Source organism: Rattus rattus, chromosome 2 (genome assembly GCF_011064425.1).
Source record: "Rattus rattus isolate New Zealand chromosome 2, Rrattus_CSIRO_v1, whole genome shotgun sequence".
Classification (NCBI taxonomy): domain Eukaryota; kingdom Metazoa; phylum Chordata; class Mammalia; order Rodentia; family Muridae; genus Rattus; species Rattus rattus.
Window position 1 is genome coordinate 168,519,219 of NC_046155.1, and position 27,244 is coordinate 168,546,462.

Below are 27,244 nucleotides of genomic sequence, written 5' to 3' on the forward strand. Positions count from 1 at the left end.
GCCAGGATGGAGGACCTATTCCTGGGGGATTGTCTGCTTTGGAATATACTCAGGGCCTCTACATCCCCCAGAGCCCTGCTTCCCAGATCTCTGCACACTCATGTCGCTATACCCCTTGCACTAAACAGGCTGAAGGTTGAGTGTCCAGAAAAAGGGCACCCACATCATAACTTTCCAAATGGCAGATTGGGGAAAACTGGAGCCAGGTGTGGCCAAAGCCAGGGCCCAGTTTTTCCTGCCACATGCATTTTTACTCACAGTCGCCAGTCTCGCACAAACACCTCCTCCGTAAAAAACCCACAAGCTGGGACTAGGTCATGTTTGCCTCCAGGCTGCATTTACAAAATGTCTTCTATATCCCAAGTACCATCCGGTGCTCTCCGTGAGGCTATTTACTATTCACTGATCAGATATGCATGCAGTCTATCCACATACATACTCTGAGCACGACAAGATACACACACACACATACATGCACGTACACATACACACACATGTGCACACACACAAATAGACACACACATATACATACCTGAGCAGACACACATGCATCATCTACACACAGCCCAGATGCTACCTATTGCTTTATGTAAATACACCAGAAGATCCAGGGATGGTGGCGCATGCCTTTAGTCCCGGCACTTAGGAGGCAGGGGTAGGCGGATCACCGTGAATTCAAGCCAGTCTGGGCTACACAGCAAGTTCCAGGAGAACCAGAGCTGCAAAGGAAGACACAGTCTCAAAAATACAAACAAACAACAAACAAACGGGAAGTTTCTTTAATGCTGAGCCTGATGGCCCGAGTTTGACTTTCAGAATCCATACAGTGGAAGGAGAATTGACTCCCGGAGCTGTCCTCTGACCCCCACACAAGCACCATGGCGTGCACATGCTCCTCCTCAATAAACGAACGAAGGTTAAAGAGTCAGGTAAATATAGCTGGGCAGTGCTGGGGCACGCATGCTCTCACTCCTCTCACTCGGGAGGCAGAGGCAGGCAGAATTCGAGGATAGCCTGGTTTACACAGGAAGGTCCAGGATAGCCATTGAGTCAGGGCTATACAGAGAAACCTTGTCTTGAAAACCAAAACGAAAACCAAAACAAAACAAGAGAGAAAGACACCCAGGTAGACATCTGTGTAGCACAGATACATTCGGACTGACCATGAGACAGTATGCACGAATTCACCCAAGTACACATTGTACACAAGTACATGTACCCTGACTACTATGGAATGCTGTGTCCAAATAGATCCAAGTAGATATGTGGACACCGTGTGCACACGCGCTCCCATGCGACACATGGATGTACATATTGCCAGACAATCCCACGGACTTACACAGTCAGGCACCATGTGAGCTCTGATCACACGTGGACAGAGCTGCTTGTCTGTGCACACAGTGATACATACACATGAATACATGTTTACACACGTCCTAACAACGCATGACCAGGCACATGCCTGCCTAGGCTGTAGCACACACACCTTTCCTCCTTGGCTGGGTCGTACCCCTCCCCTGGGAGGGACTCAGGTGAGGCCGTCTTTCCACCGCTTGCACTGGCTCTGGGGCCTGCCTGCTGCCTGCTGCTCTGTGCCCCTGCCCAGGCCTGATCTTGTGGACCTCAGCAAACTTACCAAGTCCAACGCCAACTACAACCTGCAGAGAGCTTTCCGCACAGCCGAGCAGCACCTGGGGCTAGCACGTCTGCTGGACCCCGAAGGTGAGCCCCATCTGGTCCTGTCTGAATCCCGCCCAACTCCACTGTGAAAATACATCCATCTCACCCAGTACCACACAGAGCCCATAGTCATTCCAAATCCCACCTCACTCCCCAAGCCGCCCTCATCTCCATCCCCCCCCTTCCCAGCCTGCATCCTCCTGTCTCCATCCTCAGCCACACCCCCACCTTATCCAGTGGAACCCTTCTCCTCACCTTTGATTTCATCCACAAGCCCCATTTTCTCTCCAGCCCCAGCTTTAAACCCAGTGCCCTCTCCAGTCCTCAACTAGGTCTCCACCGATAACCACAACATCACCTCTAACTTCATTCCTGTTTTTTTGGTTTGTTTTGGTACTAGGCATTGAAGCTAGGACCTGGCACTTGTTAGGCAAAACCTCTACCACTGAGTCAATGCCCAAACCCCTCACAGGTGGAACTTACAGCAGGGGCTCCACCACTGAGCCACACCCACAGCCCCTCATTGGGGGATTCTAGGCAGGGGCTCCACCACTGAGCCACGCCCCCAGCCCCTCATTGGGGGATTCTAGGCAGGGGCTCCACCACTGAGCCACGCCCCCAGCCCCTCATTGGGGGATTCTAGGCAGGGGCTCTACCACTGAGCCACACCCCCAGCCCCTCACTGGGGGATTCTAGGCAGGGGCTCTACCACTGAGCCACACCCCCAGCCCCTCACTGGGGGATTCTAGGCAGGGGCTCTACCACTGAGCCCCGCCCCCAGCCCCTCACTGGGGGATTCTAGGCAGGGGTTCTACCACTGAGCCACGCCCCCAGCCCCTCACTGGGGGAGTCCTGGCAGGGGCTCTGCCATGGATCTATATCCCAGTTTTCTATTTACTCTTTTCTTTTGGCACAGAGTCCTTGAGCTTGCCGTCCTCTTGCCTCAGCCTTCCACATGTCTGAGGTAATAGGCCTGCCCTACCAGGACTGGCTCTTACCTCTACTCCTCTCTCCCTATCCTCACGGCCTCATGTCTACCCTGGCTACTCTGTCTACCTCCACTTGCAGTGCCTTCCCATTGTCTGTCCAGCCCAGCCCAGCCCCTCACTCCATCCTCTGTGGCCATCCTCAGTGTTCCCTGGCACTGCGGGTCCCCACCTCTGAGATGACCGCATCTTCCTTTTCTGAGCACAGACTGCATAACCGCGTAGCCGGGTGGTTCCCACAGTTGTTCCTGTTCACTCTCACACGAATCACACCGAAGAGCTGTTTTTGTTTAGTTTTGCAGTCCTGGGTATCGAACCTAGGGACTTGCACATGCTTATCAAGTGTTCTAACCCAGAATACCATCCCAGCCTGACAACGCTGGCTTTTTTTTTTTTTTTTTTTGAGACAGGGTTTCTCTGTGTGACCCTGGCTGTCCTGGAACTGAGAGATCTGTCTGCCTCTGCTCCCTTAGTGCTGGGACTAAAGGCATGAGACACTAAACCTGACTTCAGCTACGTTTTAACGAGATGTAAATGAAATCCCAGTTTTATTTTTCTCTTGCTCTAATTAAATCCTCTGGAAAGATGCAACTCAGTGGAGAAAGGGTTTAATTTAGCTCAGGGTTCCAGGTCACAGCCCATCACTGTGGGGAAGTCAAGGCCGCGGGGACTTACAGCAGCCAGTCACATCGTAGCCACAAAGGAAAGAGAAATGCATGGCTGTGTGCTCGCTTGTTTGTTTGAACTCAGCTACGTTTCTCCACTTAGACTCAATTAAGACCGTCCCTCACAGACACGCAGGTCCCCGATCCAAACTGACCATCACACCCACCATACACTGCAGAGCGGTAAACGTGGTCTCAGCCCATCCGTGCTGCCTCTGACAGCTGCGCTCAGCCTGAACACAGTAGATGTTGGTGGGCGTCAGTTTCATGAGGCAGTGGAGAGTAATGTGGGCTGGATTGAGTGGGACGCGGCCAGCACCTGGGAGGCTGGGTCAAGAGGTCGAGGAGTTCAAAGCTAGCCCCATGCAGACTTTGTCTCAGCAATAAAACCAGACAGCTGTTTGCTATGTATGTTTTAAGTAACATCAGAATCTATTGAGTGCCATGTTTGTGGCTACTTATCCTTTTTTAAAAACAAAGAATTTTGTTTCCTTTGTGTGTGTGTGTGTGTGTGTGTGTGTGTGTGTGTGTGTGTGTGTGTTGCCTACAGAGCCAGAAACATTCGATCCTGTGGGGCTGGAGTTACAGGCGGCTGTGAGCTGTCCTGGGTGGGTGCTAGGAACTGAACTCCAGTCTTGTGCAAGAGCACTACCCCTCTTACCTGCTAAGCCATCTCTCTTGTCCTCTAGCTCCTCTTTCCTTATGTTATTGAGCCAGGGCCTACGTAGCTCTGGCTGACCTCTAACTGTGTAGCCAAGGTTGGCCTTGAACCCTGCCCTTCCTGCCCCCACCACCTGAGGGCTAGGCATGCAGGTGATGTGCAGTTCTTTTTAAGTTTTTCCATGTCCCTGGGAGGCAGGGATGGAGAACTGTCGTCATGTCAACCGTGGGACAGACTGGGACTCAGAGAGGTTCGGGCCATTCCCTAAGAGCATACAGTAAGTAAGATGTTACACTGAGATTCAGACCTTTGGAGCCTGAGTCCTTAAAGCCACACCGCACACCTCAGGGGGCGGAGCGTGTGCTTGGCCTCCTTGGTAAACGTAAGCATTCCCTGAGTTGCAGCTGAGTGCGGGGCATGGCAGGGACTGAAGGAAAAGGACATATCTTGATATCTTCACAGAACTCAGGGACTGATGTGGTTACAATTTAAACCCATGTCCTGGTGCCTTCAAGAAGGAACTGATAAATGGTTATGAGGACAGCATGGAGCTTGGTAGTTGGTCACTTGTCCTTGCCTTGCATGTACAGAGCCCTGGGTTCAAACACACACACACACACACACGCACACACATGCACACACATGCACACACAGAGACAGACACACACATATACATAAACATAGATACATACAAATACACAGACATAAACAGTAAACACACACACAGACACACACACGTACACGCACAGACAGAGACAGAGACAGACACACACACACATGTACATACACATAGACACATACAAATACACAGACATACACAGCAAACACACACACAGACACACATACAAATACACAGACACTGAAAGATATATACACAGAGACACACAGATACACATACACAAACACACATACACAGACACAGACACAAAACCATATAGATAGTGACAGACACACATGGAGACACAGACACAGATAAATACACAGACACACATACAAATATACAGACATGCACATAGACATACACACGTACAAATACACACATAGCAACATAGACACACACACATACTAATATATAAACCCACACATAGACACACACAGACACATATAATACATGCAGATACACACACACACACACACACACACACACACACACACACTTGATATTATGAGACAGAATGATGAAAGAAACTGAGTTACGGAATGAAGATCCAGGTAGGGGTAAGAGGCCCATGTAAGGAAATTTGAGTTGAGGAGTGAGAGTTACGCTAGGTAGAAAGAAAGGATATATAGGAGGTCTGAGGTGGTAGCCATCGATAGGACGGCGTTCAGAAGTAATTACAGGGCCAGTGAGATAGCTCGACCCCTAAAGGTGCTGGCACTGGGCATGGCAGCGTGAGTTTGACCCAGAGCCCCACACTGCAGAGGAAGAGAACCAGCTCCTCATGACAATCACATACTTTACTGTAGTTAAAAAGGAATAATTATTGTTAATTTATCTGTGGGTGTCTGTCTGACTCTGCTTGACCCCATGAATTAGAAGATCCCCACTGGGCAGATTAAAAAAACAATAACAAAATCAGGCCTCCTCCCTAGAAGGTGGATCTTGGGAGATAGAAGCAGATGGATACCTGTAAGTTCAAGTCTATCCTGGTCTACAAAGCAAGTTCTAGACTCAGTGGTTAAGAGAACTAACTGCTCTTCCAGAGACCCAGGTTCTGTTTATTCCCAGCTCCCAAATAATGGCTCACAACTGTCTGTAACGTTAGTCATAGGGCACCCAGCGCCCTCTTCTGGCCTCCGAGAGCACTGCATGACACGTGATACACAGACATATATGTAGGTAGAACACCCATAAAAATGGAGTTTAAATTTTTAAGAAAAAAATAGCCAGACAATGGTGGTGCACACCTTTAATACTAGCACTCGGGAGGCAGGTAGATCTCTGAGTTCGAGGCCAGTCTGAACTACAGAGGGAGTTCCAGGACAGCCAGAGCTACACAGAGAAATCCTGTATTGAAAGCTCCCCACCTCCCCTCGTTATTTTAAGAAAAAAGAAACAAAAAGGAAGAAAAGAAAAGGAAGGAAAGAAAAGAAAGAGAAAATCAGGAAGAAAGAGATGGTTCAGTGGCTAAGAGCACTGACTGCTCTTGGGGAGGACCTGGGGTTCAGGTCCCAGCACCCACATGGTGGCTCCCAACCATCTGTAACTGCAGCTCCAGGGGTTCTGGCGCCCTCTTCTGGTCTCTAATGGCACTGCATGCACACAGCGCACAGACACATGCAGGCAGAACACCTAAACACAAAAAATGGTAAAACAAAACAAAAAACTTTTTAATTATAAAAAGAAATTAAAAAGAAAAGAAAAGAACAAAACCCCGGCCCGTGAGGAGTAGAAAGGTTGCTTTGGCTAAGGCCAAACAGTCAGAGACTTCATCATGCTCCTTGAACTCCCTCCCCCACCAGACGTGAACATGGAGGCCCCAGACGAGAAGTCCATCATCACCTACGTGGTCTCCTTCTACCACTACTTCTCCAAGATGAAGGCTCTGGCTGTGGAGGGAAAACGGATTGGGAAGGTAGGGGGGAGCCTAGGAGCGGGGAGGGTGGAGACCTCAGGAATCGCCCACGGGTCTAAGAGAGAAATCTCTATACTGCTGCTCAGGGCCATCAGAGGTGTCCCCCACCCCACCCCACCCGCCTTACACCGGAACCAGACTCCCCACACTGTGGACTTGGAGATTTCTCCCGAGCGCAATGAGGCCGACTCTCCGTTTTTTGTGCTGGGTCAGGTCCTGGACCAGGTGTTGGAGGTGGACAAGATCATAGAGCGCTACGAGGAGCTGGCGGCGGAGCTGCTGGCCTGGATCCACCGCACCGTGGACCTCATCAGCAACCAAAAGTTTGCCAACTCATTGAGTGGGGTGCAGCAGCAGCTGCAGGCTTTCACTGCCTACTGTACGCTGGAGAAGCCCGTCAAGTGAGACTCGGCTCAGCAGCGGAGGGGTGGGGACGGACCGAGGGGTGGGGATGCACGTGGGTGACGGAGACCCTGAACTCATGTCTCCTCAGGTTTCAGGAGAAGGGGAACCTGGAGGTGCTACTCTTCAGCATCCAAAGCAAACTGCGCGCCCACAACCGGCGCCTCTTTGTGCCTCGGGAAGGCTGTGGCATCTGGGATATTGACAAGGTGATTGAGGTTGGGGACAGGGGAGAGACAAGATGGCATGATGACATTGTATATAGGTCCCCGTTATAGAAGTATGGACTGAACGTTTATTTTGCTTGTCTTCCAGTGGTAGACTTATGAAGAGGCAGGTTTTTTGGGGGATTTTTGGGTTTTGGCTTTTTCCTAATTTGCTTGGAGGTGTCATCTATGCCATGAGTAGCCTCAGACAGGAAAGCCAGGATCATGAAACAGGGCACAGTTGTTAAAAATCTAAGTTCCTCCTCTTGTCTTCCTCCAGGCGTGGGGTGAGCTGGAGAAGGCAGAGCATGAGCGAGAGGCAGCCCTCAGAGCCGAGCTCATCCGACAGGAGAAGTTGGAACTCTTGGCTCAAAGATTTGACCACAAGGTGGCCATGAGGGAGAGCTGGCTAAATGAGAACCAGCGCCTGGTCTCTCAGGTACAAGGTTGGGCTTGGGCAGGGTAGGGGCTGGGGTGATGTGGGCGTGGGCGCGTGAGGGTGGGGGATGGGTATGTAAGGGGGTGGAGGTGTGAGGTGGGGGAATGGGCTTGTGAGGGGGAGGGGCTGGGACTGTGTGGGACTGGGCATGTGAGGGGGTAGGACTGAGGAATGGGCATGTGATGGTGTGAGGGTGGGGGTGGGGTGTGAAGTGGTGGGGATGTGAGATGGAGGATGGGGATGTGAGGGTGGGGGTGGGGGGTGGGGTTTGGGGTTGGGCATGTGAGGGGTGTGGGGTGTGTGGTGGGGGGGGGAAGGGGGATGGGGATGTGAGGGGTGGGGGTGGGGGTGGGGTGGGGAATGGGCATGTGAGGGTGGGGGTGGGGGTGGGGTGGGGATGGGCATGTGAGGGGTGGAGGGAGTGGGGTGGGGTGTGGGGTGGGTGGATGGGGATGTGAGGGTGGGGGTCGGGTGGGGGGATGAGGGTGGGGGCTGGGGGGGGAGTAAGAAGATCTCATTGCACAGAGGCTCAAAATGGAGACTATGTAACACAGAAGGTTGGTTTAGTCTTTTAAATGACAAAAGAGGATAAGGGGAACCGGTCTAAGTTTCAGTTAGCAGTTAACAGAGGTAACAGAGTGAGGTTGGTCTCCAGAGTGGCAGGGAGTAGTGAAGTGAGGATGGAGACTGTGTCTGGTATCCAGGGTAACACAGGAAGATAGAATTGGTCTCCTAAGTAACAGAACAGTGGTAAATCTGGTCCCTGGTCTCCAGGCAAAGGCAAAGCTGAGGCTGTTTTCTGGTAACAGATTGACAGGCAGAGCTCTAACAGAGGAGACTAAGATTGGTCTCCGGAAAACTGGGGAAGGTGGGATGGTTTCTAGAGTAACAAGGGAGGATGGGGGCTGGTCTCCAGGGTAAGTAAAAAAGGTGTTCTGTTGTCTAGAGAAACTGTGATGGGTCTGGTTTCCAAGGTAGCAGGAGAAGGTAGGATTGATTTCTAGGGTAACTGGAGGTGGGTGGGACTGGTCTCCAAGGTAACAAGGGAAGATGAGACTGGTTTCTAAGGTAACTGAATACGGCGCAGCTAATCTCCAAGGTAACAGGTGGGACTGATTTTTCAGGATAACCAGGGAGGGTGGGGTTGGTCTCCAGGTTAACAGGGAAAGGTGGACTGATGTCCAAGGTAACTGGGGAAGTGGGGCTGGTCTCTAGGGGTGAAGGAGCCTGTAGGCTTGCTCTGTGATGGTGAGGGGAGAGTTTCTACAGTCATTCAGAGTCAAAGCAACAGGAGGACTTGCTGAGGCAGCATGGTAAGTGTCTGTGGCTTGCAACTGCCCAGGACAACTTCGGATATGAGCTGCCGGCAGTAGAGGCAGCCATGAAGAAGCACGAAGCCATCGAGGCAGACATCGCGGCCTACGAGGAGCGGGTTCAGGGTGTGGCGGAGCTAGCCCAGGCATTGGCAGCTGAAGGCTACTATGATGCCCGGCGGGTGGCAGCCCAGCGTGACAGCGTCCTCCGCCAGTGGGCCCTGCTGACTGGGCTGGTAGGTGCCCGGCGGACCCGGCTTGAGCAGAATCTGGCCCTGCAGAAGGTCTTCCAGGAGATGGTCTACATGGTGGACTGGATGGAGGAAATGCAGGTGAGGACCAGATGAGGGCCTCAGTGCAGGGGGTGTTTGCGGGACAGGGAAGGGTGCGGTTCTGAGGGTTGACACGGATAGAGAGACGTGGGAAGGAAGAGACACAGAGAGATAAAACCCCAGGTGGATGGAGATGTAGCTCAGTAGGTAGAGTGTCCGCCTACCCTGGATTCCACTTCCCACAGCACAGAAACCGGGATGGTAGTGCACACCAGGAGTCCCAGCACTCAGGAGTTAGAGGGAGGAGGATCTGGAGTTCAAGGTCAGCCTCCGCTGCATAGAGAGTTCAGGTCTAGCCTGAGCCGATGAGACCCTGGCTTAAAAGAAAGTCTCAGCAGGTAAAGTGTTTTCTATCAAGCCGGGTGACCTGACTTCAATCTCCAAACTCCCCCAAACTATTCTCTGACATGGTGCAAATGAGCACGTGTGTGCCTGTGCACACACAGTAGAGAAGTGAGCAAAGGTAGTGAAAATAAAGGCAGGGCAGGTGAAACGGTGTAGTAGGTAAGGTCATGGTCACTTGCCCTGACAGCCCTGGAACCCATGTGGAAGGGGACACATTATGTCACAGAGTTGACTTTTGACCTTCACACACATGGTTTGACATGAATGCCCACCTCCGTATCACACACACACACATACACACACATACATTCATATACACTCTCTCTCTCACACACACACACTCACACACACATGCAAACACACACACATATGCACATAGACATGTGCATGCATACATACTCTTTCACACACACACTCACACATGCACACTGTCACATACATGCACCCCTCACACACTCACACAATACACTGATACACATTCACACACACTCATTCATACACACTCATACAACACACTCATATACACACTCACACACATTCACACACACATACACTATACATACTCGCACATTCATTCACACACACACACCTATACATACACACTCTCACATGCACCTCCATACTCACTCATAGACACAACTCACACACACACAATTCATTCACATATACTCATACACACATCCACACACTTATATACCCATACTCACTGATGCACAATCATTCACACACTCACTCATATATATGCACATCTACAAACATGTACTCACACACATACACTGATACACACTCATTTACACACACTCACACATACTCACTCATACACACACTCCCTCACATACAGACCTTATCACACATACACTCACACATATATACTAACACACACGTATTCATACACAATCACTCACACTCACACATACACTCACACACTCACACATACACTCCCACACTCACACACATTCAGACACACACACACTCAGACACAAATTAAAGGAGAAAGGCAAATCTGTGGCTACAGGAAAAACCCCTGGGTAGATCAGTTTGAAAAGAGATATGTACCAGAGCTCGATGGACAGAGAGAGAGAGAGAGAGAGAGAGAGAGAGAGAGAGAGAGAGAGAGAGAGAGGGTAAAACAACTGTGGAGACGCTGACACAGAGATGCAGGTTGACGGGCACAGGGAGGCCATGACAGATGACCACTGTGTCCCTCATCAAAGGCTGCGGTGGTGTGGGGAGAGGGGAGTGGCCCCGGGCAATGCCTGTGGTGAGCTCAGTGTCTCTTGACAGACTCAGCTGCTGTCTCGGGAATGTGGGCAGCACCTGGTGGAGGCTGATGACCTGCTGCAGAAGCATGGGCTACTGGAGGGCGACATCGCAGCCCAGAGCGAGCGGGTGGAGGCCCTCAATGCTGCAGCCCTGAGATTCTCCCAGCTGCAGGGTGAGTCTGGAGAATGGAGGCAGTGAGTCTGTCACGGTGGATGCACGAGAGGCAAAGAGGACTCGTGAGAGATGGATGGATGGAGGAAGGAAGAATGGAAGGGAGACAGGAAGGGAGAAAGGAAGGAACAAACTCCTTGTTTTTGTAGGCATCTAAGTAGAGTCTAGGCTTCCACTCAGTTGGGAAGATCATGCGGGCACCAATGCCAAGTGGAAAGCTAGACCAGCAAATTTTGTCCTGCTTTGAGATTATACAGGAATAATCTCTCACTTGTTTTGAATACTAATGTACAAAACTTTTCCCATCTTAATCTCTCTCTCTTTTTTTACATTTTTATTGCAAATTTTTAATTTACATTTTAAACGTTATTCCCTTTCCCAGCCTCCCAGATGTAAGCCCCCTATCCAATCCCCCTCCCCTTCTTCTATAAGGGTGTTCCCCTCCCTGTCTATCCTCCCTTTCCTCCCCGCCCCCCACATTCCCCTACACTGGGGGTCCAATCTTGGCAAGACCAAGGGCTTCTGCTTCCATTGGTACCCAACAAGGCCACTTAATCTCAGTTAACACCATAAATAGCAACATCAGATGTGCACTTATGGGGGTGTAGCTCAGGTACAGAGGGCTTGACTGTGGGACTAGGGGTGTGGTCACTGGTAGAGCCCCTGCCTAGAATCCCCCAGTGAGGGGCTGGGGGCGTGGCTCAGTGGTAGAGCCCCTGCCTAGAATCCCCCAGTGAGGGGCTGGTGGCGTGGCTCAGTGTAGAGCACAAGCCTATCATGTTTAGTGCCGTTTCCTGTCTCCGACATTAGAAATTATAATAGCTCACAGCATCGTGTGAAACAATACATGGTTAAGAGTTGCTCAGCAACAAGCTGTAGATACTCAACCCAATTGGCCTAAAGAATCTAAAGGAGGAGGCGCAGAGCTGCATTCACAGCACTTGGAACACTGAAGCAGGGGGATTGCTGTGAGTTTGAGAGCATCCTGGGCTATATGAGACTCTGTTATATTGACAAAAGAAAAGAAGAAGAAAGAAAATGAAAATAAAGATGAGGTGATGTGGTTATGGTGTCTGTGATCCCAGGATCCAGGAGATGGAGTCAGAAGGATCAGGAGGTCAAGGCTTGCCTGCACAGGGAGCTCAGGGTCAGCCTATGCCCCAGGAGGCCCTGTCTGATTGCTTTTTTAAAGGAATCAAGAGGAACTGATTGCAAGTATAATCAAAATGGTTAGGAAGTGGTGACTTCAGGCCAGGCTGCATCCAGGAATGGTTTAGTGATGTTCCTCAGTCTGTGTTTGCATACAGTGTCAGGCAGTCCCTCCATATATGGCATTGTGTCAGCCTTGTGTCTACACCCCAGCCTTACAGACCCAAGAAACAGTTCCCTTTCTCCCAATGTTTCTGGCAGAAGGAGAAAGCAGCTTTCTTTTTAAGATTTATTTATTTAATGTATATGAGCACACTGTAGCTGTCCTCAGACACACCAGAAGAGGGCATCAGATCCCGTTACAGATGGTTGTGAGCCACCATGTGGTTGTTGGGAATTGAACTCAGGACCTCTGGAAGAGCAGTCAGTGCTCTTAGTCGCTGAGCCATCTCTCCAGCCTGAGAAAGCAGTTTTTGGTCTCCTACATGTTCTGCCCCATTGCTCAGCCTGTGATGATTCTTGTCATCCAGGATCTAATTGGCCACACCCATATGCCACGCCCACCTCAGGACCAAGAGTGGGGTCAGCATGCTGTGAAGACAGGACTGAGAAAATCAGGAGGGTTGGACACTAAAGCAGAGCGTGGATGCTGACAAGCAAAACCCACACAGGCCCTAAAAGGTTCCCCTTTCCTGGGGTCACTGCCCTCCCACCAAATTTCATCAGGAATCCCTCTGTGGGTTTTCTTTTTCTTTTCTTTTTTTTTTTTTAAAGTTTTTTTTTTTAATTTATTTTATGTAATATGAATACACTGTAACTCTCTTCAGACACACCAGAAGAGGGCATCAGGCCCCATTACAGATGGCTGTGAGACACCATGTGGTTGCTGGGAATTGAACTCAGGACCTTTGGAAGAGCAGTCAGTGCTCTTAACCGCTGAGCCATCTCTCCAGCTCCTGTGGGTTTTCTTCTAATGGGACTTGCTGGGTGTTTGAATGCATAGATGTCCAAGAGCTATCTCACAGTATTGACAGAGTCTTTGGGTTTGGGGTCCTGGCCTTTGGACAAGGCTGGCAAAGACTCTGCTGCTGAGCTCCTATACGGGGTTTTTTTGTTTTTTTGGTTTTTTTTTTGTTTTGTTTTTTGTTTTTGTTTTTGTTTTGTTTTGTTTTGTTTTGTTTTGTTTTGCATAGGAATTGGGCTTAGGTTAGGTGACCTGGGCGTGATTCAGTGAACTGTGTTTTTCTATGAGAAAATGCCTGATAAGCAAATTCAGGATAGAGGAATTGAGATCAAGTCACTGTGGCATGGAGAGCATGGCAGCAGGAGGGCAGCTGGCCACAGTGGGTCATGGTGTGAAAGCAGAAGGAGATGGATGTCAGGCCCCACCCTGCACCCTTTTCATTCAGTCCTGGATCCCAGTCTGTCCTAGGGATGATGCCACCTGACATTCAGGGTAGGCTGTTAGTGACTTTTTTTTTGCAGTTTCTCTCATCGCCCAGCTAGCTCCCAAATAACTGAGACGGGACTATATTTTTAATGAACAAGCTTTAGGGCACAACAACTGAGCAGTATTAATCTATTTTAATCTTCTATGATAATCTATCTCCCGGTCCATCCCCAAAACACTTGCATTTTATGACTTTCTCTGCTCCAGCTGTTTTCTCATAATGTCTCCTGGACTCTTTCCCTGTGGCTGATCCCCCTGGCTAAATCCCCCTCTTCCCCCGCCACTCTCCATCCCCAGCCTGGGAGGAAGTCCAGCCCTATTCTCTCCCCTACTCAGTCATTGGCTGATCAGCTAGCTTTACTGACCAATCAGGGAGTAATTGGGGAGCAATGTTTACACCACCATTTTGACAGGGGATTCCTAGAATAAGGATTGCAGCCAGATATGGGGGCACAGAAACCAGCATTTGAATAATAAAAGGATGATCTTTATACAGTGCACAACAATATTATGTGGACAGTAGGCCTTCCCTCCGCAGTTAAACATCTCTGAAATACCCTCCTAGAAAACCTGGGTTTGCCTCCTAAAGGTTGACCATCACAAGGCACGTCAATGACTAAACGTTTTTAAAACCTTTTTTGAAGATTTATGTATGTGTATGAGTTTGCCGGCATGTATGTATGTGCACCTCATACACGCCAGGTGCCCTTAGAAGTCAGAAGAAAGGCATCAGGTCCCCTCAACTGGGGTTATGGATGATTGTGAGCTATCAATTAGGTGCTGGGTGGCATTGAACCAGGAACTTCTGTAGCAAGTGCTCTTGCCCACTGAGCCGTCTCATCCCTCTAGCCCCCGGTGACTGGTGCCTTAACCATTCTCACCTATGTAGGAGTAGCAGGTAGAGGCTTTTGCTGTTAACAAGAGTGGTCATTTGCGTTGGCTGGCTGAGTGGATGTGAGCAGGGGTTACTGTGTTTTACACAGCCACCATGTTTGGTCTATACCCAGAGAGGCTTGTGAGTTCGCTTGGTTTTGTTCTCCTACACTGTGGGCATGGAATGGCCTTGTCTGATTGTGTTTCTCCAGCTGTCTGATGCTAGTCAGCTAGATTTGCATGCTGACAGACTTTTCTTCTTTTGATGAGAAAACTGAAGCCCAGACCATAGAGCTTGCAAGATAATGGGGGAGTTTCTCTCTCTCTCTCTTTTTTTTTTTTTTGCTAGGACTATGCTACCTCCTAGAGTAAATTTGGGCTGGGGATGAGGCTAAACAGGTAGGTCAGTTCTGGCCTATGGTGTGGGAGGCTCTGGTTCAGCCCTTTGCACCAGCGCAGTGTGTTGGTGAACAGCTGACTGTAAAACTTGCATTTGGAAGATGGATTCGGAAGGCAGGAGTTTAAGGTCATCTTTGGCTGAACAGAATTCAAAGCATTTGGAGCTCAGAAAAGAAAGAAAGAAAAGGAAATAAAGGAAAAGAGAATAGAAAGAGCGAGAACCATTAAGGCTCCATTAGGCTGCATTTCTTCCCCGCTGCAGGGGTGCCTGGCCGTCCACACGCCCGCGCTCAGGGAAGGTGAAACGCAGTCTAAGATAGGGTTTCTATCCCGCGTTTCTCTGGGGAAACTGGCTTAGTTCCAAGTGAGTGCCAAGGTACAGAGGAGCTGGAAGAGAGGCCTACGAGAGATTTAGGCAAGGCTCTATGTGACAAAGGCCTCCCCTAACCAGCGCGGCCTGCGGCGGTCTTTGATGACGGAGGCCGTCCTTGCTTGTCCGAACTATTTTATTCATGGCGGATGAGGATGCATACATCTTACTCAGGGCGAACCAGACATTAAATACCTTTTGCAAGAAGGGATGCCCAGGAAGGGAAGTTCATTGGCTAAACACTCAGGGCCTCTAGATACCTCATTAGCATGAAGAATTCTAGGTTTTTATGGTACGTGACCTGTTGACAGGGTCCGTGACTTGGTCACGTGCCCCAGGACAGAAACCTTGTCAGAAGTTGATTCTTATATCTACCATTCTTGATTATGAGATTTACCAGGATTTTAAAAACCTGTTCGACCTTACCAGTTCTTCTGTCTTGTGGCACAGTTCCACTTGCCCCACCCCCTCCCAGGAGGCTGTAGAGAATCTGTCCAGGAGGCCTTCTCTGTCCTCTTCTTGGGACACTCCTGAAATGGCCAGTAGCACTGAGGATATAAGCAAAGGGCCAGTGTGAACTGTGTTGTCATGGTGATGATGTACTACTGATCCAGAACGTGATTTCTTTTTTATTTAAAATTCATTTATTTATTAAGTATTCAATGTTCTGCCTACATGTATGCCTGCACGCCGGAAGAGGGCACCAGATCTCATTACAGATGGTTGTGAGCCACCATGTGGTTGCTGGGAATTGAACTCAGGACCTTTGGAACAGCAGCCAGTGCTCTTAACCACTGAGCCATCTCTCCAGCTCCAGAACATGATTTCTTGATCAGCCCTGCCTCATTTTTTAGTACTGGGGATTGGACCTATGGCTTTGGCCATGCTAAGCAGGCGGTCTACTGTTTAGCTGGCCCCCAGCTGCTCACAGCTGGCCTCTGACCTGATATTTTAATGCTGAGCTATGGGCTTGTCTTTTTTATGTTTTATCCTCTTTTTATTTTATTTTATTTTGACACAGGGCCTCACTAACTTTCTCGGGGCTAGCATTGAACTCACTCTGTAACTCAGGCAGTTCCCTGATTAGCTGGGCTACTTGGCTTATTATTAAAGGTTAGTGTGTGTGTGTGTGTGTGTGTGTGTGTGTGTGTGTGTGTGCGTACCTGTGTGAGAACGGGTGCCCGTGGAGGCCAGAATAGGTATTGAATACCATCTAGCTGGAGTTACAGTCAGTTGTGGGTCAGCACATGGGTTCTGGGAATCCAACTCAGGTCCTCTGGAAGAGTGGCCAAGGCTCTTAATGGCTAAGCCATTTTTCCAGCCCCGCTTTAAGGTTTCAGACAGAGACCTTGCTATGACGTCCAGGTTGGCCTCAAACATGCAATCCTGCTACCTCCACCTCCCAAGCTCTGGGATTACAGGCGCGTGCTACTGACTACATTAGCTCCATCGAAGAGAAGCTGACTGTGATCTGTTAAATAAATGTCACAGTTATGTACTTACGGATTAGGGACCTAGGTGAAAGTCGTAACATTTGAGGAATAAAGTTTATGGGACAGACACGGTGGGGCCTGCCTTTCATCCCAGCATTTGAGAGGCAAGTCGCCCCCTTCACTGTGTAATGGTGTGGAAATGTATTAATGAAGGAGACGGCCCTTACCTGCCCGCAGGGAACAGTTAACCTAGAGGAAGACTAAACCGGTGGTGGTGTTCCATGGAAGGAAGGCTGAGGTAGATGGTGAGGAGGAAAGTGCTTGCTCTAAGTTTGTGGTGTCAGGGAAGCCTGAGGAGGGAGTGGCACGGGCTGGCATCTCTTCCTACCCTCTTCTTCCCCTGTCCCAGGCTACCAGCCCTGCGACCCTCAGGTCATTTGCAACCGTGTGAACCACGTGCACGGTTGTCTGTCGGAGCTGCAGGAGCAGGCAGCGCGGCGGCGCGCGGAGCTGGAAGCCTCTCGGAGCTTGTGGGCGCTGCTGCAGGAGCTGGAGGAGGCGGAGAGCTGGGCACGGGACAAGGAGCGCCTCCTAGAGGCCACGAGCGGCAGTGGTGGCGCGGCGGGCACGGCGGGAGGCGCGCACGACCTGTCCAGCACCGCTCGCTTGCTGGCGCAGCACAAGATCTTGCAGGGCGAGCTGGGCGGCCGGCGGGCGCTGCTGCAGCAGGCGCTGCGACGTGGAGAGGAGCTGGCTGCGGCGGGCGGCTCCGTGGGCCCCGGCGCCGAGCCCTTGCACTTGGCTGGTCTGGCGGAGCGCGCGGCTAGCGCTCGGCGCCGCTGGCAGAGACTGGAAGAGGCGGCTGCGCGCCGGGAACGGAGGCTGCAGGAGGCACGGGCGTTGCACCAGTTTGGCGCCGACCTGGACGGGCTCCTGGACTGGCTTCGCGACGCGTATCGTCTGGCAGCCGCCGGAGATTTCGGTCACGACGAAGCGTCCAGCCGTCGCCTGGCGCGCCAGCACCGAGCTCTCACCGGGGAGGTGGAAGCGCACCGTGGCCCTGTGGGTGGCCTGAGGCGTCAGCTGGCGACACTGGGAGGAGCCAGTGGCGCCGGGCCGCTGGTGGTGGCGCTGCAGGTGCGCGTGGTGGAAGCAGAACAGTTGTTCGCGGAGGTGACCGAGGTGGCCGCGCTGAGACGACAGTGGCTTCGGGACGCGCTCGCTGTGTACCGCATGTTTGGAGAGGTGCATGCCTGCGAGTTGTGGATAGGAGAGAAAGAGCAGTGGCTGCTGGCCATGCGTGTGCCCGACTCCCTCGACGACGTTGAGGTGGTGCAGCACCGGTGAGCGCACCCGTGGAAGCCCCCCAGGGTCCCTTGCTCACCCTCCCCACTTCTCATGCTTTGGCTCACCGGTTCTCATGGGGGCAATCCCAGCTTTCTCCTTCACTTTGGGCTTTATCGGCTTCACACTCTGGACCTCGATTTGCCCATCTGTCAAATGGAGTAGGCATCATTCATTGTCCATGTCTCAAGCTTATGGTGAGCAGGAAATGAGTTCACAGATGTGAGACACCTCGCAAATACTTGCTGGGTGCAGAACCTCTGGAAACCATTTTCTGCCGTTACGCACTTTATATTCACAGAACACATATGGACCCAAGTTTTCTACAGGCCCCTCCAACCTGGGCCATGCATGAGACTCCCGTTAAGACAGATGTCATCTCCCTAGACAGTGAGGTGGCTCCCACCACAGGCAGGCAGATCGATGTGAATTGGAGGCCAGCCTGGTCTACATAGTGACTTGCAAGACAGCTAGGGCTACATAGTGAGACCTTGTCTCAAAAATCCTGGCCCGACATATATATGTAGAGGGCAGGTTGAAGGACATGACAGTGGCAGCTGGAGACACAGAGAAGCAGCTAAGTTGGGGGACAGAGCAGGAGGCTGATTTGATACAGACCATGTGGGATCATGGTCTGGGGCAGTCATCCAGGGGTCAGAGGTCTGGGCCTTGGAGTTGTTCGGAGCTGTCCCTGAGCTGCGGATTCAGAGGGAGACTAACTAGGAGGGAGACTAACTAGGAGGGAGGTGTGAAGGGCAGTGTGAGTCAGTAGGTGTGAGAGCGCCATGGATGTTTACAGCTGCCCATAAGGTTGAAGACAGATTGAGACTGGACACGGAGATGGGGTGTCATGTGTTCAGAGGAGAAGCTCCAGGCTGTGAGAATGGACGCTGCGACCCAGGGACAGTGTGATAGCAGGTCTAAAGGACAAAGGTGGGATGTTGAACAATCTAACCTTACAGAGACCCATAGAAAAACTGGTCAGGGTTGCATGCATTTCTGAGTTCAAAGTCATCCCCAGCTACTTGAGGAGTTTGAGGTCAGCCTTGGGCTGCATGTGCTACACCAGGCTTCACTACCACCAGCCACAAAACCAAAACAAGCAATAATAAAACAGACAGACAGACAGACCAAAACGAACAAGCAAAAAACCCAAAAGAAAACAAACAAAATAAAACAAAACAAAAAAAAGCCAAAGAAAACAAACAAACAAACAAAACAAAAAACCAACAAAAGAGTAAGAAAGAAAGGGAGAGGGATTCCTGCAAAGGAACTTGAGAAATGGCATAGGGACCTACAACTAAAGAAGCAAACTGGCTCTGGAGAGTCCAGACCTCTGACTTCTCCACCCTCTTCCTCTTCTGCAGATTTGAAAGTCTGGACCAGGAAATGAACAGCCTAATGGGCCGAGTCTTGGATGTGAACCAAACGGTTCAGGAGTTGGTGGAAGGAGGTCACCCCAGCTCCGATGAGGTGCGCTCCTGCCAGGACCATCTCAACAGCAGGTGGGTGGGTCCTGGTGCAGGAAGTTCTTCCTGTTGGCGCCTTCTCTCTCCACTGCACTGCGAAAGCCAGAGGTGTGCGATTTCAGCCCTCCTGAGGTGTTAATGGGCACTTTGTACATCAGGAAAATCTTTATTTGAAAGATATCTTTAATTGCGTGTTTAGTGTGTGTGTGTGTGTGTGTGTGTGTGTGTGTGTGTGCGCGTGCGCACGCATTGGATGCTGTACCTGTAGAGGTCAGAAGAACGTGTTGGATACCATGGACCTGGAGTTACAGGTGATTGTAAGCTGCCCAGTGTGGGTGCTGGGGATGCCTCTAGGCTCCTTTGTGAGAGTAATCCGAGTTCGTAACCACTGAGCCATCAGTCTCAACGACAACTTGAGAAGAAGGTGCATACACCCAGTGTTGGTGGTGATGGGCTGAGGATGCAGCCGGTTTTGTTGGCTGTTCACTGGTTTGTCCAGAAAGAATTTATGTGGTGCTATTACTGGCCAGGAGTTTTCTGATGCATTTTATCTTGTTTCAGGTGTCTTATTTATGTGTCTATGACTGGTTTCTTCAGACAAGGACTGCTGTTGCTCAGGCTGGCCTTGAACTCACTAGCTGAGGATGTCCTTGAACACACTTTTTTTTTTTTTCTTTTTTTCGGAGCTGGGGACTGAACCCAGGGCCTTGTGCTTGCTAGGCAAGCACTCTACCACTGAGCTAAATCCCCAACCCCGAACACACTTTTTTTAAGGTTTATTTATTTATTATATGTAAGTACACTGTAGCTGACTTCAGACACACCAGAAGAGGGCATCAGATCCCATTACAGATGGTTGTGAGCCACCATGTGGTTGCTGGGAATTGAACTCAGGACCTCTGGGAGAGCAGTCAGTGCTCTTAACCCCTGAGCCATCTCCCCAGCCTGTTCTTGAACTCTTGATCTTCTTGCTCTACCTCCCAGATACCTGTGCCACCATACCTGCTCCATTCTTAAGTTATCTATTTATCATCTATCTCCTATCTATCTATCTATCTATCTATCTATCTATCTATCTATCTATCTATCTATCTAAGTCAGAGTTTCACTATGTAACCCTGGCTGTCCTGGAACTTGCTGTGTAGACCAGGCTGGCCTCACTTCGAACTCAGAGATCTGCCTGCCTCTGCCTCCCAAGGGTGTGATTAAGATGTGTTCCGCCATGTCCTGCTTCCTTGTTACTTCTAAGAGAAGGTCTCCTGTAATCTAGACTTGTCTTGAACTTTCTGTATGACAAGGCTGGACTCTGTCTCCCACGTACTAGGATTACAGGAGTGTACCATCATGACGGGATTCCTAAGTACTTTATAATTACTCTTTTATCTCCCGCTCGGTTTCCACAGTGGAGCCTTCAGAAAAATTAGATTCTTTCTCCTCCCTGCCCTCTGTGTGTGCATGCACACAAGTGTGCGTGTGTGTATATGTGTTGTGCATGTGGAGCTCAGAAGCCAACTGCAGTCCTCAGTTTCTCCTCTACCATCATCTGGATCCCAGGGTCAGAGCTCAGGTCACCAGACTTGGTGGCAAATGCCATCTTCACCCCCTAAGCTCTCTTTCAGCCCCAGAATATACAGAGCACAGAATCATTTAAAAATAAATGACAAGTTGCTATCTTCCCTTCCGAAACACTACCAGAAGTCCTGCCAGTGTGGGAAGGAAGGGCTGGGGCATGAAGACAGGAATCCTCAGAATTAAAGTTCAGTCCAGCCCGGGTGGTATGGGGGGGGGGGCTGGGGCAGAAGGAACTGGAGCCCAGGGTTTCAAGGCCAGCCTTCGCAACTTAGCAAGATCCTGCCTCAAAACCCAGAAGTATACCTGTATCCAATCCCACCTTTGAAGAGAAAGAAGCAGAAGGATCACAAGTTTTGGGCTAGCCTGGGCTACATACTAGGAGCTATCTAAAAAGGGATGGGGTGGGCTGAAGAGATGGTTCAGTTCTGTTTCTGGCACTCACATGGTGGCTCACAACCCTTGTAACTCCAGTTCCAGGGGATCCAATGCTGTCTTCTAACCTCTGTGAGTACCAGGCTGGCATGGGGGCACACATACACCTGCAGGTGAAATGAGCTCAGACATTAAAAAAAATTTTTTTAGCTGAAGAGATGGCTCAGTGGTTAAGAGCACTGACTGCTCTTCCAGAGGTCCTGAGTTCAAATCCCAGCAACCACATGGTGGCTCACAACCATCTGTAATGAGATCTGGTGCTCTCTTCTGACCCACAGGCATACATGCAAGAATATGGCTGTATACCTAATAAATAAATCTTTAAAAGTAGTTAAAAAACAAACAAACAAAATACCCCATCTATTTTATCTTGCAAATGTGAGAACCAGAGAAGGCTTGGCAGTCCCCTGTCATGTCAGCCCTTGAGAAGCTAGCCAGATAGCCAGTATTGGAGAGCTATAGGGACAGAGACCCTGGCTCAAGAAACAAAAGGGAGAGTGCTTTAGGGAGACCGTGCTATCAACCTCAAGCCTCCACAAGCTGACTCACATGTATGTGCACCAGGACACACAAGCATACACACCACCCATGTGCAAAAATCAAACCTGAATAAATAAAACACCAAGGATGCGTTGGCATAATTAATTCTTTTTCATGCTCCTGGGCAAGTGCTGTATTATTGATCTACATTCCAGACACTAAAATATAGGCGCTTTTTTTTTCCCATAATAGAATACACTGGAAAGATCAAACCCCTCCCGCAAAGATGGCTTGAACTCCAGGCAATCCTCCTGTCTCAGCCTCAGCCCATGGAGTGCAGGCGTGCACTACTCCACACAGTTGTGATTCTCTGGACTGTGTGCCTTAAGCAGGCAGCTGGGCTCTGCTGTCTGTTTTCGGTCTTCAGCCGCTAATAAATTCTGAAAGATAGTGGGTTGACAAACAGAATCCTAATATTATTAGGAAGACAATTTGGTAGCGCTGGAGCGATACACTGGGAGTTGCGCTCTAAGCGCTGTCCAGGGTGGAATCCTATTGATTAAGGCACAAACTGGGACTCTCCCAGGTCCCGAGGCATTTGAGCGTCCAAGACCTGGATTTTACCCTGGGTGTGCGGACCCTCCACATCCAATCACCCTCTTTCCCGTCCCGGAACAGGTGGAACCGCATCGTGGAGCTGGTAGAACAGCGCAAAGAGGAGATGAGCGCCGTACTGCTGGTGGAGAACCATGTACTGGAGGTGGCCGAGGTGCGCGCCCAGGTGCGCGAGAAGCGGAGGGCCGTGGAGAGCGCGCCCCGGGCGGGCGGAGCCCTGCAGTGGCGCCTGAGTGGCCTGGAGGCGGCCCTACAGGCTCTGGAGCCGCGACAGGCCGCGCTTCTGGAGGAGGCGGCGCTGTTGGCGGAACGCTTCCCGGCACAGGCGACGCGCCTGCACCAGGGCGCCGAGGAGCTGGGAGCGGAGTGGGGTGCACTGGCTGGAGCGGCTCAGGCTTGCGGAGAGGCGGTGGCGGCGGCAGGTCGCCTGCAACGTTTCCTGCGCGATTTGGATACTTTCCTGGACTGGCTGGTGCGTGCGCAGGAGGCAGCGGGCGCCGTCGAGGGGCCTCTGCCGCGTAGCCTGGAGGAGGCGGACGGGCTGCTGGCGCGCCATGCCGCACTCAAGGAGGAGGTGGATCAGCGCGAGGAGGACTACGCGCGCATCGTAGCTGCCAGTGAGGCGTTGCTGGCGTCCGACGGTGCCGAGCTGGGCCCCGGTCTGGCGCTAGACGAATGGCTGCCGCATCTCGAGGTTGGCTGGCACAAACTGCTCGGCTTGTGGGAGGAGCGCAGGGAGGCGCTGGTCCAGGCGCACGTCTATCAGCTCTTCCTGAGAGACCTGTGCCAGGCGCTCGCGGTGCTGCGCAACCAGGTGCCTGATGACTGGCTGGGCTGCGGGCTGCGGGGGGTTGGGGAAAGGGGCACAGACTTGCTTAGACGTATTTCCGGGGATCCCTAGATCCTGCTTTATTTGAGATGGGGGAAGGGAATTAAAGGAGCAGTAGTTTATTCGGAAAATTGAGGTGGGTGACAGAGTTAGAAGGTTATGTTGAGTGGTGTGGGTTTATGGAGCCGATAGATCTAGCTGTCGTCTATCATCTATCATTGATTTATCTACCATACATCTACCTATCATCTATCACCTATCTGTCTATCTATCTATCTATCTATCAAGACAGGGCCTTTGTATGCTGTCTTGGCTGTGCTGAAACTCGATATGTAGATTAGGCTGGCCTTGGATTCACAGAGATCCTCCTGCCTCTGCCTCATGAGTGCTAGGATGAAAGGCATGCGCCACCATAGCCACATAGTGGCATAGGCGGCACAGTTTTTACTTAAAATTTTTTATTTTTATTTGTTTTGCCCGTGTGTATTCACGAATAAAATGCATTTAGAGTCCTGAGAGGCCAGAAGAGGGCACCAGATCCTTTGGGATTGGAGCTACAAACAGTTATGAGCCACCGCGTGGGTGCTGGGAATCGAACCCAGGTCCTTTGGAAGAGCATGTTGCCTGTGCTCTTCATACTCGAGCCATCTCTCCAGCTCCTTATCTTTTATTTATTTTTTTTCTTTTCTTTTTTTTGGAGCTGGGGACCGAACCCAGGGCCTTGCACTTGCTAGGCAAGCGCTCTACCACTGAGCCAAATCCCCCAACCCCAATATCTTTTATTTTTAAAGAATTTGTTTTTATCATATTTAGTTGTGTACACGTTCCCAAGAAAGCCAAGGCGCCGGGGCCACCGGAGCTGCTCGTTGTGGATGTAGGTGTTAGAAACCCGACTCAGGGTTTCTGCACGAGCCGTAAATGCTCTGAACCAATGAGCCACGCATCCGGCCCTTGCTTTATGGAGACAGGGTCTCACTCCGTATCCCTCGCTGGCCTGGATCTCTCTGTATAGATCAGGCTGGCCTTGAACTCTCACAGATCTTCCTGCCTCCTCTTCACCAAGTTCTGGGGTTAAAGGTGTGCGCTACCATACTCTGCTTGGGTTCAGTGATTTATTAGAGGTGAATTGGTGGACGATGCACGCTTGCGGTGGTTTATGGGGATTGGGGGTTATCTGGAAGGAGCTAGCAAGAGAGGATAATTGATAGATTTGGCAGAGTGGGTAGAGACCTGGGGGAAATCTGGAAGGACGGACTGCTAAAAAGAGGGACCAGCAAGAGTAATGGCCCTGAGGCGGAATTGTGCCTGACGCCAACTGGCATCCTGGGGTGGAGCCGAGCTGACCTGTATCCCTTTCGTTCCCAGGAGGTGGCGCTGTCTGGCGCTGAACTCCCTTGCACGGTGGAGTCGGTAGAAGAGGCCATGAAAAGGCACCGGGATTTCCTCACCACGATGGAGCTGAACCAGCAAAAGATGCAGGTGGCGGTTCAAGCTGCAGAGGGCCTGCTGCGGCAAGGCAACGCCTACGGGGAGCAGGCGCAGGAGGCAGTGGCTCGGCTGCTAGAGAAGTAGGTCCCCAGTTCCAAAGCCACAGAGGAGTGGGGAAGGGATACCCAGATCTTTTCTCCCATCCCTATTTTCAGCTTCTCTGCCTTTTCTCGTTTCAATTTAATTCCTTATTTCTTTATTTAATCTATGTTTTTTGGGCACAGGGTCTCTTGTAGCTTGTAGGCCAGGTTGGCCTGGGATTTTTTCCATCCATCCATCCATCCATCCATCCATCCATCCATCCATCCATCTATCGTGTGTGTGTGTGTGTGTGTGTGTGTGTGTGTGTGTGTGTCTGTCTGTCTGTCTGTCTGTCTGTCCGTCCAACAGCTCAGGTATGGAGGTCAAAGTCAGAGGGTAACTGGAGGGAGTTAGTCTTCTCCTACTGCATTAGTATGAGGATCAAACTGGTCTTTTCAGGTTTGGCAGCCGGTGCTGATACTTCCTGAGTTATGTCACCTGACCCAACCTGGAACTTTTTTAGTAGCTTGGGATGATCTCAAACTTCTAATCCCCCTGCCTCCACCTCATCATGGGACTACAGACACCCACCATTATGCCCTCTCCTCTTCCTTCTTCAACAGGGTCTATGTAGCTTAGGCTGATGTCAAAATCAAAGCAATCCTCCAGCCTCAGGCTCTTTTTTTTTTTTTAAGAATTTTTATTTATTTATTTATTTATTTATTTATTTATTTATTTATTATGTATATATCATACAGCTTTCTGCCTGCATGTATGCCTGCAGGCCAGAAGAGGGCACCAGACCTGATTATAGATGGTTGTGAGCCACCATGTGGTTGCTGGGAATTGAACTCAGGACCTCTGGAAGAGCAGACAGTGCTCTTAACCGCTGAGCCATCTCTCCGACCCCTGCCTCAGGCTCTTAAACAATAGGATTACAGATGTGCCCCATTGTTCCTAGCTCTAATGTATTTTTTGTGGGGGTTTGATGTAAGTGGCTACTTTGTGAGCCAGCAGGAGGTAGCCGGTTCACTAAAAAGTACAGAGTTTGAACACCGAGAATCTCCATCCTCTGGTCTGACTAAAGGGACTGAATTTGGGTGACAGCAAACCCACAGGACCCTAAATCGCCTCCCCCCCAGATCCCACAGTTAAAGGCCACACCAAGATATGTTCCAGCTTTCCCCAGGAGGTGCTCCTGCCTCTTGTCATGTTGGTCGACAAACATGTTGACTAGCATCAGAGCCAGGACAAGAAAAGTTCAGGGGTCTATGGGAGCCTACAGGAAATGTGTGCCCCAGTTTTGAGCTGAGTGACACAAGGTTGGAGACAGGTCTAATCCCTGAACCTCTCCAGCCCCCAATATTTACCTGACAGGGGACACATTGCCACCCTGCGGGATGGGTAGACAAAGCTATGCCGTTGATATTTTGGTTCTCCCATCCCTCTGCCTTGCTGTGAGAAAATCCTTGGCAAAAACAAGTTGAAAGGGGAAAGTTTTATTTTGGCCCATGGTGTCGGGGATCTGACTGTCCCAGGGGCAGTGCCTGATGGAGCCAGAGCAGGTCGTGTCATGGAAGGTGAGGAGGCAGCAGTGGAAAAGGAACTGCTAGGACTTTACCACATGGATGCCTGATGCCAGAGAAGGCCAGAAGAGAACACCGGAGCCTTTTGGAACTGGTTTTCCAGGTGGTTGTGAGCTGCCATGTAAGTGCTGGGAACCGAACCCGAATCCCCTGCAAGGAGAACAAATGTCCTTAACCAACCAAGCATCTCTCCTCCTTTTGCTTGGATTTTGGGCTTCTTTGCTTTTGTTTTTGTTTTGAGTCTCATGTGGCCCGGACTGGCCTGGAATTCACTATATAGCTAAGGCTGATTCTTCTGCCTCTATCTCCCATGACCTCATCTGGAGTGTGCTGGAGACGGAACCCACCGCTTTGTGCGTGCTGGGCAAGCACCCTGTCAAAGCAGCTACACCCCTTGGCCAAGTAACTTTCCTTAGCTACGTTTTCATATGAGGCTTGGTAAGGGAATTGTTTTGTGGCCAGGAAGTTGTCCCTGTAGCTTCTTCTTTTCTTTTCTTTTCTTTTTTTTTTTTTTTTTTCGGAGCTGGGGACCAAACCCAGGGCCTTGCGATTGCTAGGCAAGCGCTCTACCACTGAGCTAAATCCCCAACCCCTTCTTCTTCTTTTCTTAAAAGATTTATGTATTTATTTTATGTATACATTGTTGCTGACCTCAGACACACCAGAAGAGGGCATCAGATCCCATTACAGATGGT

At 50.6% G+C, this 27,244-nt stretch overlaps 1 protein-coding gene across 4 annotated transcripts in view; it reads left to right on the top strand.

Moving 5' to 3' along the window:
- The window catches only part of Sptbn4 (spectrin beta, non-erythrocytic 4), a 91,335-nt gene that overhangs the window by 21,437 nt on the left and 42,654 nt on the right, over nt 1-27,244 (top strand). For all 4 annotated transcript variants that reach the window (XM_032894116.1, XM_032894117.1, XM_032894118.1 and 1 more), the window contains 11 exons: nt 1,607-1,722; nt 6,456-6,568; nt 6,782-6,969; nt 7,062-7,179; nt 7,457-7,615; nt 8,958-9,260; nt 10,890-11,040; nt 17,123-18,056; nt 19,425-19,562; nt 22,689-23,439; nt 24,820-25,022. In XM_032894116.1, coding sequence (XP_032750007.1) covers nt 1,607-1,722; nt 6,456-6,568; nt 6,782-6,969; nt 7,062-7,179; nt 7,457-7,615; nt 8,958-9,260; nt 10,890-11,040; nt 17,123-18,056; nt 19,425-19,562; nt 22,689-23,439; nt 24,820-25,022 — 3,174 coding nt within the window. The remainder of the gene's footprint in view (nt 1-1,606; nt 1,723-6,455; nt 6,569-6,781; nt 6,970-7,061; nt 7,180-7,456; nt 7,616-8,957; nt 9,261-10,889; nt 11,041-17,122; nt 18,057-19,424; nt 19,563-22,688; nt 23,440-24,819; nt 25,023-27,244) is intronic.